Consider the following 19,315-nt stretch of genomic DNA (forward strand, 5'->3'; position numbering starts at 1 on the left):
ATTATTGTAAATCACACACACACACACACACACACACACACACACACACACACACATTAATTTTGCTACACATAAATTCCAACACAACCTGAAAAACTAAAATGAAAATATAGGAGGAAGGGTTAACAGTATTTGCAATTACCTAGACGCTGTAAGGAGGAAGGTTAGCTTTGAGGATACAAAAGATGGTGAGGAGAACTTCATTGGACATCAGCACCTTTGTGATTCAGTCTTTTTGGAATCTATATACCGGTAAATAGTTCCACATCTTTTGTAGTAGGTAATAAAATCAAGTGGCTGTCCTTATGTAACTATGAAAAGTCCAGTTCTGTTGTAAGCAAGTCATGCCAGTGACTTAAGAGACAGTGAGAAAACAAAGAGCTTTAACTGACAGCAAGCCAGCATGTGGAAGATGGTCTCTCACCCAGATTCCAAGAGTCTGTGTGGGGTTTCTGGGCTACCGACCTAATTTTAGCATAACCAGATGGGGTACGTGGCTAGTTCTTACAGTAGAGAGTTCTCTCGATGAGGTTTCAATGCTGTCCACAGGTCACCAGGCATTTCTGAAAACCTAGACAAAGGGCTTGTACAACTATGGTGTTTCTCTTCTTTTTTTCAGGTACTTTATTAATTAGTTGAGGCACAGAAAAGTGAGACAAAATCAAAAAGATAAAAGATGTGCTAGTGATAGAGGCAAGTCTGTTACTGTATGTGCTTCTTGTAGGAGACGCATTGCACTCAATTGCATTCAAGAAGATCTATTCCATCTTTCTCTGTCAAACTTCTCCAGTGTGTTCTAATAGGGCGGGTTCTCAAAACTCCAGACTTCACTGTGCCCAGCCCTTGCTTTTAACTCTGCACCAATCATTACTCCAAATCTCTAAAAGGTTAATAAAATGGTTTTGCCCAAAGTATTGCACCACACTAATCACAGTAATTTTAAGCAGAATATACAAGATAACGTGTATATATTGGTTGATACTTGAGGCCCCACGAATAACTTTGAAGGATGTCAGAATCCAGAAACCACTGTATCAAAATTTATTCAATTATTTTTCTATTGCCATGATTTTTTCTTTTATGATTTTTAAATTCATTTTTATAGGCTAATTAAAAGGGGACAACTGGTTCAAAGAATACTGAAAATTATGTACATTTTAAACTGTAATAAATGTGGCTAGATTGCTTGACAAAAGATTTAGGTCGTCACCACCCAACAATCCCATGTGAATGTTTCCAGTATCTGTGCTCATAGCTGCTCATTTGGATTTTTGGCCATCTGGTGGGTGGAAAAATTATTTTATTTCTTTGGAGACAGTGTCTCAGTATTTACCTCAGGCCTGGAACTCAATTTTTCTTAAGATTCCTGAGTGCTTACACCACAATTTTTTTCAATAAGTGAGGTTCATGTTTGCCAGTATAAACTGCCTATTCATCATACTTGTTGGTTAATTGCATTGGAATTATATTTATTTCTAGGATTAGACTGAATAGAATTGCATCTATGCTTCAAAATCTACTTCTCTAGCTTCTCATTTGGTTAAAGTATTTTTTGCCAATAAAATGCATAAATTTCTATATAATTTTAGTGCTTCAAATATTGATGTTGTGTCTATTCCCACACTGCATTCCCCTAAAACTTATATCGTCTAAGATTTTTTTCCTGCACTGTTAAGATTCAGCTACTTTATTTAAGAAGGCAATCCCAAGAATTCAGAGGTCAGGCACACAAAAAACTAGAACAAACACCAAACTGAAAGTGGCGAGGGTGCGACGAATGTTTGATGCCACTGCACGTGAGTTTAAGACTAATGCCCTAGGAGCACCGACAGTTCGAGGCCAACCTGGTCTACATAGGGAGTTCTAGGCCAGCTGGGGCTACAGGGAGTTTTATAAAAAACAAAAAAAAAAAAAAAAAAAAAAGAGGAGTCGCGGGGCCTTGTGACCGGCAGCCTAGCACTCTGTCTCTGGTCCTTGGGGGTCGTCGGGATGATGACGTGTTTTCCCATCGGTGAACGTTGGATCCGGAGCGTCTCCGAGCTTCCGCTGCTGGCACAGAAGGCAGCCACCAAAAGCCGCCCAAATGTCACAGGCCAAACATCCTAGGGGGAAACTGAACACTCAGGTCACGAGCGGGACCGTCCTGCGCATGCGGCCCACGTGAGGCACCTGCGTAAGCCGCCCCGCCTCCTCCCCGGTCTGCTACGTGACCGCAGAACCGCGCAGAACAGCGGGTCCCGCGCATGTCCGTAGGCGGTGCTGGGCGCAGGGGCAGCTGGGAAGATGGCGGCGGCCTGGGTACCTTGGCGGTGGGGCTGGGGGGCCGTGTCCTCCCGCCCGCTTCGAGGCCTTAGTGCATCACTTGCTCGCAAAGCCCCGCGAGCCTGCTGGCTTCCAGGTTAGTGGACCGAGGCCGTACGCTCGGTGCCGGTGCACAGTGGCCTTGGAGCTCCATTCAAAAGTGCTCTTGGCCTCCCCAGCCTACAGGGCTGGGTGCTCGGAACTGTTCTGGTCACGGCTGTGAGACGACTTCTGCAGCCGTAGGGCATCTTTGGAACCCAGGATCCTGTAAGGCCAACACCAGAAAAAGCCCTTAATATGTGCATTTAATGCATTTTATTTAATGCATGCGTTACTGTTCAATACTTAGACCCGCCCTTCGTTGACCAAGGAAACTTCCAATGTTGGGCATAGGCTTTGTGCATGTAGATGCCCTCCATAAATCTAATTTGTGATGTTTCACTTGAAAGAACTTTAATCTACAAAGGAAGCTAGAACTTGGACCAAAAATATTACATATAATTTCTTTGTGTATAGTTATCTTTGAGTAAGATCCTTGTGTTTTTCACATCTTGCCTCAGAGCTGTTAGATGATGATACGGTCCTTGAAATAGTAATATCGCTATAGAAACCTTTTGTTTCCTGTTAAAATTTTAAAAAATTATATAAGCAGCTTAACCTATACTGCGCACAAAAACACACATGCATTATATATAAGTATTTGTAGCAAAGTTCATTAACAAGAGAAAAATATTCTTTTGTCTGTTTAGTAGTATTCATTGGTCGCATATGCATCAGACTTTAAGCTAATCCTTATATATAAAGATGATCTGTAGATTCAGTACTGAATTTGTTCATTTATAGCCTACAAACATTAAATAAATGGTAAGTTTATATTAAAAAATGGGAAGTTCATAGAAGGCAATGTCTGAAAGAATAGAAGTTTTGAATGCTTAATTCACTAAGAAAATGGTAAATGGGCATTGTTGTGGATAAAATCTGACCAACATAACTGATCTCTACTAGGCCAATTTTTCACCAAGTTTTAAACTTGATATGTTTTTTTTCTTACACAGAAACTTTGAATCAGGTTTACATATAAAAGGAATGAATAGCTTTAAAGCCCCGCCCCTACCCCGGGGCCAGGGTTGTTGCTTTTTTTTTTTTCTTTTTTTTTAAGAAGGTATGTACCTCTGTCTGGCTTAAAACTCATTGTATGAACCAAGTTGGTGTGGTACTTGTGCTCCTCCTGCCTCTGCCTCTCGAGTGTTGTGGCTGTAGAAGTGGACCTTAATGCAAAGCTCTCAATTCTTTTTTTTTTTTTTTTTTTTTTTTTTTAAAAAAAAACAGTGTTTCCTGATAGACCCAGCTGGCCTGGAACTCACTATGTAGACTGTTAAGGTTCAGATAGCCCTGCCCCCTCACCAACAGGATCCCGAGGACTTCTCATGCTCTTGAGAAAAGGGAACCTAGCTGATAAGCACCTTGTCTCATTCTTGTTATATTGTAACAACCATACACAGACCTTCATCACCTGCACAGCTCTCTCATTTCTCTGTCAATTCTGGAAATATCCAGCCATCATAATCTTCATACATAAATCCTTCTTTAAAAATATCTCCATTCTCATATCCTTCCAACATCCTCCACTTTTCCATTTTCTTTTTTTAATAACTATGAGACAATAACATTAGTAAACAAATTTTTTATCTGTTGTGAGGCTTCTTTTCCTGGGGATTACTAAGCAGTGTTTTTCCCCTTTTTAGGTTGTAGTATCAAACCAATGTTTGATTACATTATAGTTTTTCTGGGGAAGCAGTGAATTTACTGAGCTTACAAAGATGACTGAGGGGTTGCTAAGGTATATGAGTGACCTGAGAGTGTTTACATTGGAAAGCCTTAACCCAGCATGGAGCAAGCCTTCCTAGCCTTTTTTAGATAATATACTTTAGTCTTTTCCAAGTCCAGGAGACCATGTAATTAGAGTCATATTACATACAGTTGGCTGGGAAGAGCAGCTAGGTACTCAGGTGAGGGTCCAAAGGTGCTTATCAGTTAGGTTCCCTTTTCTCAGGAGCATGAGAAGTCCTTGGGATCCTGTTGGTGAGGGGGCAGGGCTATCTGAACCTTAACATAGACCAGGCTGGCCTTGATCTCACGGTGATCTGCCTGCCTCTGCCTCCCAAGTGCTGGGACTACAGTCATGTGCCACCATACCCAGCCATAAACTGAACAAATCCAAATTGGGAGAATTTTAGCCACACATGTGGAAGAGGCCCAGAAGCTCTCACTGGCCATAAGAAAGTGAAGGCAGATGTTAACATTTATTTGTTTTAAAAAGAAGGCTGATAAGATAGCACAGTAGGTGAAAGTACTTGCTGCCATGTCTGACACTCTGAATTTCATCTCCTGGACCCACATGGTAGAGGGAGAGAACCATGTCCCTTGACTTCTACATGTGTTCCATGGCATGCACACATACACTAAATAAATGTATGTATGTATGTATGTATATATGTATGTACCTACCTTAAACCTTAAAATAAATGGGAGAGAGAGAGGCTGGTTGGTTAATCAGAAAAAGACAAGTATACAAACCTGCCTTTGGGAAATGAAAGTGGGATTTGCTTTTTAAAATAGTTTTATGATCGTGCTTTTGGGGGGTTATTGCTTTGTTTCGTGTTTTTGAGGCAGGGTTTCTAGCCCCAGCTGACCTGGAACTTGCTGTGTAGACCAGGCTGGCCTCAATCTCACAGAGATCTGCCTGCCTTTTATAATGGGGGGAAATTTTTTAAAACAGTAGAATGGAGGTTGAAGAGTGATTAAGAGCACTGGCTGTTCTTGCAGAGGACCTAGGTTTGATTACCAGCACCCACATGGCAGTTAACAGCTGTCCTCACCTCCAGTTCCAGGGACTCTTAACACTGTTTTCTGCCCTCTGTGGGCATTGTATGTCATAGGTACATTTACATATATGCAGGCAAAACACTCATACACATAAAATTTTTAAAAAATTGTTTTTAAAGTTTTAAAAACCAGTGAAATGGAGTGATCTTGTAAGGTTTACCATTTGTCTTGCTGTATATAAATTTCTAAGATCTGTTGTGAACCACTCAGAAAAAAACCAAGCCAACACAAGTAAAACAGTGATTGCAAAGTTGTATGAGAAATCTTTTTCAAAAATATTTTATTCAAGATTATTTTTTAAAGGAACTCTTACTGAAACCTCAGTTAATATAAAATGGTGGTGGTCTGTTACCATTCCCTTGATTTTCATGGATAGGGTAGCTAAAAAGTGATTCAGCACTTCCAGAGTTGTTTTTCTTTCATTCAAATTACTTTTCAAAGTCACGATTCTCCTACTTCTGGTTTCCCAAGTCCTGGGATTATAGGTGTATAGGTGTGTACAACTTTCCCAGTTCCCACTTTGAAATTAAGTTTCTAAATCTAAAGACAAAGGAAAAAAAAAAACACCACAAAACCTCTTTTCCCATTCATCTGCCCCAAAGTAGAAGACCTGAAACATTAAAAAGCAAAACGTGGGTCAGGTGTAGTGGCGCACGCCTTTAATTCCAGGAGAGGCAGGCGGCTCTCTGTGAGATCAAGGCCAGCCTGGCCCACATAGTGAGTTCGAGGCTAGTTGGGGTTACAGGGAGACCCTGTCTCAAAGAGGAAACAACAACAGCACCAACAACTCTCATGAGAAGACTAAAAATGGTGTATTAAATCCAAATGTTAATTGTTGCTGTTTAGGCTAATTATTTGACACCAACTTGAAGATGATTTTTGATGATTCTGTCTTTTGTTTCATTGAAATTTTATACCTCATTGTGTATTTTGGAAGAGTATAATCCTACCTTGCTCTAGTTTGAAGTTAAATGGTTTTGACACAATTTCATACTTAAGACTAGTTTAATTCAAGTACTTGGAGTCTGTTTTTGTTTTCCTGTGAGATGCGGATAACTTTCTAACATCAATGAGTTAAGAAAGTTAAGATTAAAAATATGTGATTTTCTAAGTCATTTGTAAACTATAATTCATGCTTTATATATTTTGTTTAGCTTGCAGACAAAAGACATCACTTTCTTTCCTTAATCGACCAGACCTTCCAAGCCTGGCTTATAAGAAGCTAAAAGGCAAAAGTCCAGGAATAATCTTCATCCCTGGCTATCTTTCTCATATGAATGGTACAAAAGCACTGGCGGTTGAGGAATTTTGCAAATCTCTAGGTCACAGCTATATAAGGTAGGAAAGTACCTTTTAGAGAGTGTATTACCACTTAGCATTGTAGTAGAGAATTGTTTCTGCTTTAATCAGTTGAGTAAATGCCAATCATTTTTACTGATGAATTTGTTGTAATAGTTTGCAAAGTTTCATCTTATGCTTTAGGGTCATTGTAAACATAACCTTCTAAAAGACCATTTTCAAAGGTCTTCATGCCACATTGGCAAGATTGGCAGAAGATGTCATAAGGGAGCTAGTAATGAAGTTCTTTATATACAGTAATCTATATGGCAAAAACAAATATACTACTTGTGTTTCTAACAGTCTCTTGTGATTGTGGTTTATCCACTGAAAATGTGTAGGACTTAATTGACCATGCTTACTTTCTAAAGTGAGTTTTTAGGGCTGAGGGTGTAGTTCAGGGGCAGAACGTGTAGACTTGGTATTGTATAATTCACATTGTTTACATCTGTAATCTAAATGTGCATGAGCATAAATAAGGATAGGTGGTATTCAATCAACTTTTAATTTATAATTCCTACTTTTTCATACAATTATTTGATTAAAATAACTTGTTCACTTTGCTGTTAGATTTATGTATAACATTTATTTAGCATTTAAATTTATCAGAAGGGAGTATGGTTTAATTGAATAAGCATTGGCCTAGAGTTTCAGAATTGAGGACTGAAGGATTGATTCTTTCAGTGACTGATGAAACAAGTCAGTTAATAAACACTAGATATAATTTTGTCATCTGTATTAGTTTGCTTTCTGTTGCTGTGATGAAATACCATGACCAATAACAACTTGTTGGGGAAAGGGTTTATTTCAGCTTACAACTCCCAGGTCACAGTACATCACTGAGGGAAGTCAGGGCAGGAACGCAAGGCAGGAACCTTGAACTGAAACAGAGACCATGGAGGAACACTGCTTACTGGCTTACTCAGCTGCTCCTCTTATACAGCCCAGGCTCAACCTGTCAGGGATGGCACTGGCCATGATGAGCTCCCCCTCCCCGCATCAACCAACAATCAATACAGTGCCCCATAGATATGCCTACAGGCCAGTTTGAAGGAGGAAGTTCCTCAACTGAGGTTCCCTCCTCTGAGATGTCTGTAGTTTGTATCAGCTTGACAAAACTAACCAACATAACATCCAGTAAAAGGAGGCTGAACTAAAGATGATTTCTGACTTCTTTTCTAGCACTAACAGCCTAAAAATCTATTCATCTAAATTTTAAAAAGAGTGGATTTAGTAGCTCTAAAAATACTGAAAACACATATTCAGTAGTTCTAGGAAATATAGCTGAATATTAAACTTGTAGTAATTATCCATTCAATAAATAGATTAGACATTATGTCAGATGGATTTTGTCTAATTGCTTTCTATGACATTAGCTAAATTTCCTTTTCATGCTCAGAACTGTCTTAATAATCTCTTCTGACTTAAGACTGGAGCTGAATAATATACTGAAATTTATAAAACATTGCACTTCCCTTAGATCTTTAAGTCAAGGGGTGAAGGAATATCCAAGTTATTAGGCAGAATTCTCGTCAGAGTATGATGTATGTCAAAAGAGAAGGTTATATAATGTTGAGAGAAAAACTGAGGCAAGAAATAGATGGAAAAGACTTTCTAAACGAAGTCAGAATATTAGTTAAGATTTCGATAGAAGGGCAGTGCTATTCAAGCAAGCACACCACTCTAAGTAGAATACCGTAATAGCAGAAACATTGCTGTCACCCTTTTTTTTGCCCCCAAAATAATTAGAATTAAGAAACTGCCATTTTAGGGCTGGCAAGATAACTCAGTGGGCAGTGCTTTGCAAGCATGAAGATGAGAGTTCAGATCCTCAAGCCCACATAAAAGCTGAGTGGGTTTGGCAACCTTCCTGTAATCCTAGCATTCAGGAAGGTAGAAACTGGGAATCCCCTGAGCAAGCTGTCTAGGCAGACCAGACCAGGAACTCTGGGTTCAGCAAGAGACCCTGCCTCTGTATGTAAGGTGGATACTTGAAGTCAGCCTTGTCAGTATATGTGATGTCATGCACATATACATGTGTGCCACTCACATGTGCCCATAGACATGAGAACACACATGCACACACCATACACACATTTTAGAAAAAAGAAATCACCATTTTACTGGTTCTTGAGACTGTGAGAGCTGTAACTAGTACCTGTCTCCCTGTGAGACAGAATGTAGTTTTCATAAGCCATTGCTCTTTGATTATAATTTTTTAATTTCTTTTTGGAGGAGCATTGAAATAGTTGTGAGAATGGCAGCCTTCCAAGTTCTGTGTGTGTGTGTGTTTACATGTTACATGTTCATGTGGGTCTGTGAGCATGCATATTGTATGGAGGCCAGGAGATAACCTTGGGTGCCATTCCTTAGGAGTTGTCCACCTTGCTTTTTGAAACAGGGTCTCTCATTGGTTTGGAGCTTGTCAGCTACACTGGCAGGCCTGGGACCCCAGGGTCCACTCTCTTCACCTCCCCAGCATGGGGTGAATAAAAGTACTGAATGAGGAAAATTCACCAAAGGAAGTGACATGACTTAAAGGACTAGCAGTTTAGGCAAAGAAGGCAGTGGAATAGCATGCAAAACTCATGGTTATAAAGGGCTTATCTAGGAATTAGAAGTAATTCAGAATGCTTAAGGATTTTGGTAATCCATGGACATGATATGATACTTTATAATTTATTGAATTGGGACCTTGTAGGAAAAAATTCACAGGTCAGACAACTTTGAGCTCAGATACCTAGGAAATTAGAATGGCAACTAGGAAAATTCATGATGAATTTGATTGTGGTCCTAATGAGTAAATGAATAGTCAGAACCAGCTTTCCTAGAGATGTGCTATTTGAGCAAAAGACTGAATGAGATGAGGGAGCAATCTAATGGCTATCTGGAGATAAAATATGCCAGGTGGAAGGTTTTCCTGTCTAATGACTGGGATGTTCGTGATTCAGGAATGTGGATGCTGCATACTTTTAACTTTGAAAATGGAAGTGAAAACACATGTGGGAGGGAGAGGGAACACTAATAAGATCAAGGGGGTGGTGAGGGCCAAAGGATGGTAAGCACTCTGGATTTTATTCAGTATTGTGGAAAGCATGGCCCTTTATCATTCTGACTGCCATGTGCACATAGACTGTGAGAATGAAAAATAGAAATGAAGAGACTACTGACTGCATTGGTCTAGTTGAGATAATAACTTGGTCTATGCTGGTAGCAGTGTAGCCAGTAAGAAAGTGATGGGGCTGGAGACATGGCTCAGTGGTTAAGAACACTGGTTGTTCTTGCAGAAGACCCGGGTTCAAATCCCAGCACCCACACGGCAGCTAACAACTGTCTGTAACTCCAGTTCCGGAGGATCCGACGGCCTCTTCTTTTCTCCATGGGCATTGCACGACATGGGTGCACTTACCTACATGCAGGCAATACACATACACACATTAAAAAAAAAAAAAAAAAGTGATTGACATGGACTGGGATGTTTTATTATAGTTTAGCCATGTAGTAATGAAAAATGTACTTACTGTCTTAAGATTAGCAAACACAGATGTGCACCTATATACAAACATTTAAATGTAAATATATTCTCTTCCAGGTTTGATTACTCAGGAGTTGGGGATTCAGATGGTAACTTAAAAGAATGCACAGTGGGGAAATGGAGAAAAGATGTACTTTCTGTAATTGATGACATAGCTGAAGGACCACAGGTAACTTTTTTGTTAAGTAGAATGATTATTAACTCAAGAAATACTTAATTTGTATCTTAAGGTATGAACATTTTTTAGTACTTCAAATGTCGGTTTTGGTTAATCTTGATTTTGATAATTTTTATTTAAAATTGTTCTGTTTTTACTTTCTAATAAACAGTAAATAGCAATTTATGTCTCATTGTAAAAATTTTGTTTTTAGAATTCTGTATTATAAGCTTAATGGTTTTGTGAAATACTATTATAATTGAATTTTACTTTGTGCTAAATACTCAAAGTCTCTATATAAATTCTATAGATTTCTATTAAACCATCCCCTTTATCGAGGAAGAGATCCCCTTTGAAGCCTTCCTATTTGTTTCTAGATACTGGTTGGCTCTAGCCTTGGTGGATGGCTTATGCTTCATGCTGCAGTTGCACGGCCACAAAAGGTCGTGGCTCTTGTTGGTGTAGCGACTGCTGCAGATGGCCTGGTGACTCAGTTTCATGCACTTCCTGTTGAGGTAAGTCACACCTGCTTTAGCAGTGCCAGTGTGTACCTTGTAACGTTCTTCTGCCTTCTGTCTTTGAATATTTGTTTATATGCCATCTGTCCTTTGACTTACATTGTGATACTGTGACCCATCTTTTGGCTTAGCTACCTTTTGCACACAGTCTCTTGACTGCATTTTCACTCAGGAATCTTGTTTTAAGGTTTCCTTTATTCATACTTCCTTTTAATCATCCTGCCAAATATGTGAGCCACATTAATGAAATCATGCTTTGCAATTATTTTTTTAATTTAATTTAATTTAATTTTAGTCTTTTTGAGACAGATTCTTCCTGTAGGCCCAGCAGGCCTAGAACTCAGCATGTAGGCCAGGCTGGCCTTGATCTCACAGAGGTCCACTTGTCTCTGCCTCAGGAGTGCTGGGATTAAAGATGTGTGCTACCATGGCCAGTCTGCAGTTTCTTTTTTAGCAAGATTCTCTTTATTACATTTATTTAATGTACTCACGGGTCAGTGTCTTGTTACTCTCATCTGTGGCACCTGGGTAGTAGTACCTATTCTGACGATCATGTGAGGCGGGATGAATCAGTTGTCAAAACTACTGTTTTTAGATTGAAAAAAGCCTCAGCCAATAGTTCCCAGTCAATCAGAGTTTGCACACAAGAGGAAAAGCTTGTTTTTTCTGGCTTACTTATTTGATAAACTTTTAAAAAAGGAAAACAGCGCCTTAATGTTCCTGATAAAAATGAGGTTTCTGAAGTGCCTGGGAAGATAGCTATTCTCTGAAGCTCTGATTAGCTGTATGCTTAGGCACTTTTGTTATCTACATGAATAATGGAATGAGTAATATCTAATGTTTATTTTTGTGTAGTTTTGCTTGTTTAATTGCAGTCAGTTGAGTTCTCCTCACCTGAGGTTGTGCACATGCATGAACACACGTGCACCTGCACACCATGTGCACAAACACACAGAGAAAAAGAAAGAAGCAGCACTGTCTGCATGGTCCTCATATTGTTCTTCATCAGAGCTAAACTTCGAAAGTTGGTTGCCCTGTACTCATCTCCGATTTCTGAATTTTTTAAATTTCTTTTTCTCTTATATGATTGTTCAGTGCTTGTGCTTTCCTTACTATTCCTTTTTGTGAATCTAAAACTTTGATCCTTTGCTTCATCCTCTTGACTCAGTGCTTCTCGTGATGGGGAATTTGTTCAAGGATATTGCAAATTGAAAAGGAATTGATTAAACCCTTTTTTGTCCAATTGGCAAAATCTATACACATTTCTTTTTGCATGTTTGCGTTTAGATCACTCAGCATGAAGATAAGATAGATACTTAAAAGCAGATACAAGTAAAGAGCAGGGGCACTGGGACCACTGTCTCTTCTCCATACAAACCCCCAGCCCTAAGATAACAAGGGAGGAGAAGTGGAGAACTTTGCCAACTTCCCAAGGCTTCTGGAAATTGTGCCCAGCACTTCTCATTGTTTACCTAGGAAGAACTGACTGTCTTCTTTCTCTACTAGAAGGACTCAGATGCGATGCACAGACATTTGGAAACTATAAACTGCTAAAAACCATATTGCCTTGGTAAAATTTCTTACATATATGGTACAGTTTTTTTTTCCCTATTGCTGAACTTTTGTTTTTGAGAGCATGAGACATAAAAACATATAGTTAACTTTGTTCTTCAAATGGGCTGTTTTCCTGCAATTCATTAGCAGGTAACAGGAAGATGTCAGGAATGCTTCAAATGAAACTTAACTAATTCAGTGTGTTCATACTTAACATAGATGGAATTAAGTATTAATTACTGAAATTCAGCATAGCTTGAGGATAAATGAATATTGCTTTTGCTTTAAAAACTTGGTTCACAGGGCTGGAGAGGTGGCTTGACAGTTAAGAGCACTGGCTGCTCTTGCAGAGGACCCAGGTTAAGTTCCCAGCACCCACATGATGGCTAACAACCATCTGTAACTCCACTTCCAGGGGACCCAATGCCCTCTTGTGACCTCCATGGGCATTGTACAACATGGGTGCACTTACATACATACATGCATATATATACATATAAAATGAAATTTAAAACATAATATTTTTTAAAAATTTGGTTCATATGCTTAGTGGAGAACTCCATATTAATATGGATTCATACATTTTGCAGATTTCCAGAATTTCATTAATTTCTAATTATTTGGAAATAAGTATTTAGATGCATTTAAAATCTTTTTATGGAAGTTTAAGGAAATAGAAAATATATGTATTAAATAAATAAAAGCATAGAAAGTTGTATGTAAATATATAATTGATAGCTGTATATGTTTCATAAAAATAAGACACATGTACAAGTATTTGAAGAAAATAATTTAGAAAAATAATATTATAGCTGTAAAATAGGGTATTAGTGATTTCTAACATACTTTTATGTATTTGGTGTAGAAAAATTCCAAATTAAAAAAGTACTAATTTTTAAAACATTTTGTATTGTGTGTGTGGGTATGTGCCTATGAGTACAGGTGCCTGAGGAGGCCAAAGAGGGTGTGGGACTCTCTGAACCTAGACCTGTAGGCAGTTGTAGGGCACCTGAAGAAGGTGCTAGGAATTGAATCTATCCATCTGCAAGAGCATGAGTGCTCTTAACATAAGTCAGCTATCTCTCAACCTGAAAATTCTAATTTCTAAATTAGAGCAATCATTGAAGACAAATAAATAACAATCTAAAAAAGTAATTCTCTTGGGACTTTGGATCCCAGCACCCACATGGTGGTTAACAACCATCTGTTACTCCAGTTCCAGGGGATCCAACACCTTCTTCCCACCGCTGCAGGCATTGCACAACACAACACAGCTGTACTTACATGCAGGCAAAACAAAACAAGTAAATACAGATTCCCACCCCCAAAAATTCTCAAAGGATGTGTAATGTTTTATTTCAACAAAATATAGAAATTCTATTATTGTTTAGTTTTCAGGAAGTATTTGTAAGGCTTCCTTGATATCCAGAACAACAACAGCAAAAAAAAAATTCTCACTCCTAGAGCTCTGAAAGGTAAAAAAATTGCACATTAAAAAAATTTTCAACCTAAAATGACTTAAGTGTGTAAGTAACTGTCTCAGAGTAACCACTGTGGTATTTGAGTTCAGTGCTGGATTCTTTCTGTGGCCTGCACTAATTTATAAGTACCTTTAATTTTGTGATTTTGAAATTTGAAAAATGTCACTTGATTTATATAAATGTCAGTGTTCTTAGACTGATTCCCTGCAGTTCCTGTGCCCTTCTTGCCTTTCAGTCAGAGTGAAGCATCACTCAATTTAAGACGGTCTGTGAGAAAGTTAATGAAATCTGAGTTTGATTGCTAGTTAAAGCAATTTCTATCTTTCTATCTTTCTATCTTTGAATATGATCTTTAAACCTTATAACCTCTTTTGTAAAAGTGGAATCATTACAGAATTATCATTAATATCTCTGGAGATAATATGTGAAAAGTACCTTGAGGTAGTATTTGTTTTGTTTGTTTTTTGTTTATTTATTTATTTTTTGGTCTTTTTGAGACAGGGTCTCCCTGTAGCCCCAGCTGTCCTGGAACTCACTGTGGAGACCAGGCTGGCCTTGAACTCACAGAGATCCGCCTGCCTCTGCCTCCCGAGTGCTGGGATTAAAGGCGTGCGCCACCATGCTTGGCTTGTTTTTTGTTTATTTTTAGACAGGGTCTCCCTGTAACCCCAGCTGGCCTAGAACTCTCTATGGAGATCAGGCTGGCCTCAGTCTCAGAGATCCACCTGCCTCTGCCTCCTGAGTGCTGGGACTAAAGGTGTGGGCCACTGTGCCCAGTGTTAATATTTTATTTTGATAATTATTATTGTTATGCTTTTGTTACCTCTGTTGTCCTACTAAGGGACTATCTTTTCCAGGCAATTTAAGTTTATTACAGGTGTTAATGTTACGTGTATACTTTTATTTTTATTTCCTCACTAGGTACAAAAGGAAATAGAGTTGAAAGGCGAGTGGTCCTTGCCATCAGAATACAGTGAAGAAGGATTTTATCGTATTCAGTACAGCTTCATTAAAGAAGCAGAGCACCACTGCTTGTTACACAGTCCCATTCCTGTGACCTGCCCTGTGAGATTGCTCCATGGCATGAAGGATGACATCATACCTTGGCATACGTCCCTGCACGTTGCTGACCGTGTGGTCAGCCCAGATGTAGATGTCATCCTCCGGAAACACAGTGATCACAGGATGAAGGAAAAAGCAGACATCCAGCTTCTTGTTTATACTATCGATGACTTGATTGACAAGCTTTCAACTCTGGGTCACTAGAATCACACTTGGGATTGGTACTGCACTAATGTGTCCAGAAGACTGAAAGAAGGATAGCAGATCAAAGACCCTGACACTGTAGGTTTTCCCTTGTGCTTCTGTTTTGTAAATAGCAGGTGAATATTTATTTAATGATGTCTTTGCACAAATAGTACAAATTGTGATAAAAATACTGGCTGCTGTTGGAAAAGTCTTTCCTTCAATCTTTGATATTCTTTCCGTTAAAATAGTACCTATTTTTTTATCCAAGACCTTTCTCATACATATGTTAGCTCTGCTAGCTCTTAATTATGTTCTGGTGTACTTAAAATAAAGCTTGAGTATTTTAGTTTTTGTTTGGTGCCATTATATATGGAAGTTTGTAAAATTACTTCTGATTTTTAAATGCAGTTCACAAAACAGAGGAGGCTGTTTATTGAAATAAATTTTAAATGATTGGCAAAATGTCTGAAGCATACTAAAGTTCCAAAAATGAGGATATCATGCTATATTTGAACTCAGAATTAATGTTTTAGTTTTTGTTGGAGTCAGCTTTTAGAGCATTACAAAAGATTTCTAAATTTTGAGTTATGTCACATTTTGGGGGGATCATTCCAGCTCTGTACAGTTTTTAAATCAAACACAATAGTGGGCATCATAATCTCTTAACACACATTTGTCATTCCACTCCCTTTCTTGTCTCCCCGCCTCTGCACCCCCCCACTGCCCATCCTCTAGGACATGCCTACTCTTCCTTCCCTCCATTAGCTGTCCTGCCCCCTCCCCACTCCCTTACATTCTTTATTCTACTATATCCCTTCTGTGTTCGTGTCCTGTACACACATGTAGCTCTACATTCTGCTTACGAGAAGGAAGCATGAGGCATACTTTCTGCATTTGGTCTGTTTGATTTTATATGATCTCTAGCCCCACACATTGTCCTGCAAATATATACCATATATTTAAATGGTATTCATCTAATGATGCAGTACTTTATATAACGATAAGACTAAAGAGAAGGGCTGGAGAGATGGCTCATCAGTTTAAAGCACTGGCTGTTCTTGCAGAGAACCCAGGTTGGATTCCCAGCACCCACATGGCGGTAAGAACATCCATAACTCCAGTTCCAGGGAATCTGATGCCTTCTGACCTCCACAGGCATTGCACAACATGGGCAACATGCACTTACATACATACAGGCAATACACTCATACATATAAAAATAAAGACTGAAGAGAAAATTTATCTGTATTTTTTTTCCCCACTTGAAGAAACACATTTTGTCAGTGTGTGCTTGTAATAGAAATTGCCAAGTGATTACCACTTAAGTTAGAGGGCTTTCTGCAGTAGATTCAGCCTGACATGCCAGTACAAGCATGTTTTTTAGTAACTAATACAATGCTAGTATTTATAGTAAGCCCTGATAGTGAATTTTGGTGTTTTTTTTTTTAAATTAATTTTGACTATTTAGCCTACATTGGTTATGCCTGTCAGAGCAGTGATAGCATGACTCAAAATGAGCATGTGTCAAAGATTTAACCCATTAATGAGAGTCACCAGAGAGTAAACCTGGTTTAAAGTACAGTTTAGAAAACGGTATTAATAGCCATTGAAGAAAAAAGCCTGGAATTAAAATTGGTGTGCAGGAAAGTGTAACAGATGGTTGACTGCTTATCCTGAGAGACATGCCTTTGGCTCTCTGGGAACTTGGATTTCAAGAGCTCCTACTAGTCCCAGAACTGATCGTAGTAGGTCATTGTGCTTCCTTAAACTGTGGGAACACTTTATGGTTTGTGCTAAATACCAGCTTTCCTCCTGGGTGTCCAGAGTTTAGTATATGTGGGGCAGAGACTACCTCTGTGACTAGCCCACAGTAAAAATCCTTGGCATTGATTTTAACAAGCTTCCCTGGTGGATAGAGTATCACATGAGCTGTTAAAACTCATTCTTGGGAACCCAGTTAACTGCCTGTGTGGCTCCAGTGTAGATTCTTGGAAGGTTTACCATAGTCTCCCTGGACTTCACCCCATGCACCTTTTTTCTTTACTAACTTCAGTTTGTATCTGTAGGCTATAATATATCAATAGTGAGTAGAACTCTATGTGAGGCCTGTGCATCCTAGCAAGTCCTTGAACCTGGAGTAGTGGTCTAAGGAGCCTTTGATAGACATATAATTAAGTAATCCATGGTTATTCCCTTACTCCAGAGAAAAATCACAAATCAAAAACTTATGAATCGTGTGGATTATTTGTCCTGGTGCTAAAATGGGACTATTTCCCTAGGTCTTTTGACTAGGCATTGCTAGGCACGAAGGTTATAGGAAAACAAAGAGGGTGTTCCTTTCTATTAGAATTTTTTGGGGTTAAACATAAAATGTAATATGGTAAGAGTCTCATAGTGTGTGTCAATGCAGTGTAGCAATTAAGGGTAGCAACTCAAGCCTAGGGTTGAATCCTTGTTCGCCATTTGCTAGCTCTGAAACAGCAGTTTCCTCTTCGGCAAAGTGCCATAAACCTGTACAATAGATTTAAGTGCTGAAGAAGACTCACAGGCAGCCCTGCCTTTCGGCCACTGTTGCATGGAGCACAGTCCAGTGAGGAATGGATGGTCACCAGTCTGTAATACTATAGGAAGGAAAGAGGAAACAAGGGATAGATGGAACTTCCAAAGCCAAACTAGATTTCCTAAGGGAAAGATAGCCCAAATAAGAATGGTATTTTTGTCATGTTTATTCAAATGTTCAGTGGCCTACCCCCCAAAATTCAGAAAGATAAGAAAGCCTTTTGAAATATGGTTTGGCAGGAGTTGATATTACACATTTCAAATGATAATACATTTATTAGATTGAGTGTATTGTAGTGCACTGTTGATTGCAGCAGGACGCTTTACACCAAAGCTCTTTGTTCCTGAAACTACTCTGCTATGTATTCGGAGGTATGTAAAATGCATGAGCAGCCAGCAGCTGTGTGTTGGAATTCAAAATTTGAACATGGTTTTTAAAGTGACATGAATCGTCTAAACAACTGAGCATGTGCAGTGAAAAGGGATAAGGCAAATCACCATGAAAAGAAAACCAACTGGAGCTGTAGAATATATTTTGCTTTTGCTCTGCCTCTTGAGCTTCATAACTTTTCCAGATACAAATTTAAACAGTATGTGAATCTCTAAGGAGCCAATGGCAAAGTCTGTGGAGAAGAAAAGAGCTCTGAGCAACACTGAGCTTTATGAGGCATGGAGCTGGAGAGCTAGGAACATGACCATGTTACCATTCCCAGCACAGATCCTAAAGTGATGATGCCAAATGTTCATTAAATATAGAGGAATAAAACTTAACTCATTTTCTAGAGGGAACGAGAGTGTGTGAAAGTTAAATACAGTCATCCATTGATATTGAGGAGGATTGGTTCCAGCATCTGAGGATACCACAGTCAAAAGATGCTCAAGTTCCTTATGTAAAATGGGGTAGTACTTGCATATAGCTAATGCACACCATCTAGTATGCTTTAAGTTATTTCTAGACCACTTGTAATACCCAGTACAATAGAATGGCAATATAATCAGTTGTTACACCATATTTCTTGAAAGATAATGACAAAAAATTTGTACATATATACACACGCATATTTTAAGATTTTATTTTTATTATTTTATGTGTATGAGTGTATTGTCTGCAAGCATGTAAGTGCACCTGTGTTGTGCAATGCCCACAGAGGTTAGAAGAGGGCATCAGATCCCCTAGAACTGGAGTTACCGATGATCATTACCCACCATGTGGGTGCTGGGTCCCGTGCAAGAGCAGCTAGTGCTCTTAACTGCTGAGGCATTTCTCCAGCCTCCCACCCCCTTCTTTTTTAAAAGACAGGATCTTACTATGTTGCTCTGGGTGGCTTGGAACACAGTACGTTGACCAGGCTGGCCTGGAACACAGAGATACATTTGCCTGCCCCAATGCTGGGATTAAATGTGTACCACCATGACAAACACATGTTATTTTTCTTCATTTTTAAAATGTGGCCCAAGTCTGGCCTGGAATTCTTTCTGTAGCCAAAGTTAGTGTCAAACTCATGATCCTCCTGCCTCAACCATCTTATCCTGGAATTACAAGCATGCACTGTACCACTATTGCCAGACTCCAGACAATTATTTTTCAAGTATTTTTGGGTGGATCCTCAATGTGGAACATTTGGATATGGAGAGCCAACTATCTGTTTTGAAAATCCCTTTTTAAAAAAGAATATTTCAAAATGCATGTGTATTTGGGTGCATGCATGAATTCATGTGTGCCATGTGCATGCAAAGC

At 39.0% G+C, this 19,315-nt stretch overlaps 1 protein-coding gene across 2 annotated transcripts; it reads left to right on the forward strand.

The window, feature by feature from the left end:
• Positions 1 to 2,209: 2,209 nt before the first annotated feature.
• Positions 2,210 to 15,364, forward strand: Abhd10 (abhydrolase domain containing 10). 2 transcript variants are annotated; one of them, XM_029570362.1, is made up of 5 exons: positions 2,210 to 2,398; positions 6,342 to 6,525; positions 10,118 to 10,229; positions 10,595 to 10,732; positions 12,023 to 12,654. In XM_029570362.1, exons 1-5 carry the CDS (start codon positions 2,284 to 2,286, stop codon positions 12,053 to 12,055), a joined length of 582 nt encoding a protein of 193 aa, XP_029426222.1. In that variant the 5' UTR covers positions 2,210 to 2,283; the 3' UTR covers positions 12,056 to 12,654. The 2 variants fall into 2 exon arrangements, with proteins under 2 accessions (XP_029426222.1, XP_008845204.1); XM_008846982.3 differs by lacking the exon at positions 12,023 to 12,654 and adding an exon at positions 14,692 to 15,364 and having other exon boundaries at positions 2,212 to 2,398.
• Positions 15,365 to 19,315: the final 3,951 nt, after the last annotated feature.

This window comes from Nannospalax galili, unplaced genomic scaffold, assembly GCF_000622305.1.
Source record: "Nannospalax galili isolate Female #2095 unplaced genomic scaffold, S.galili_v1.0 scaffold743, whole genome shotgun sequence".
NCBI lineage: Eukaryota > Metazoa > Chordata > Mammalia > Rodentia > Spalacidae > Nannospalax > Nannospalax galili.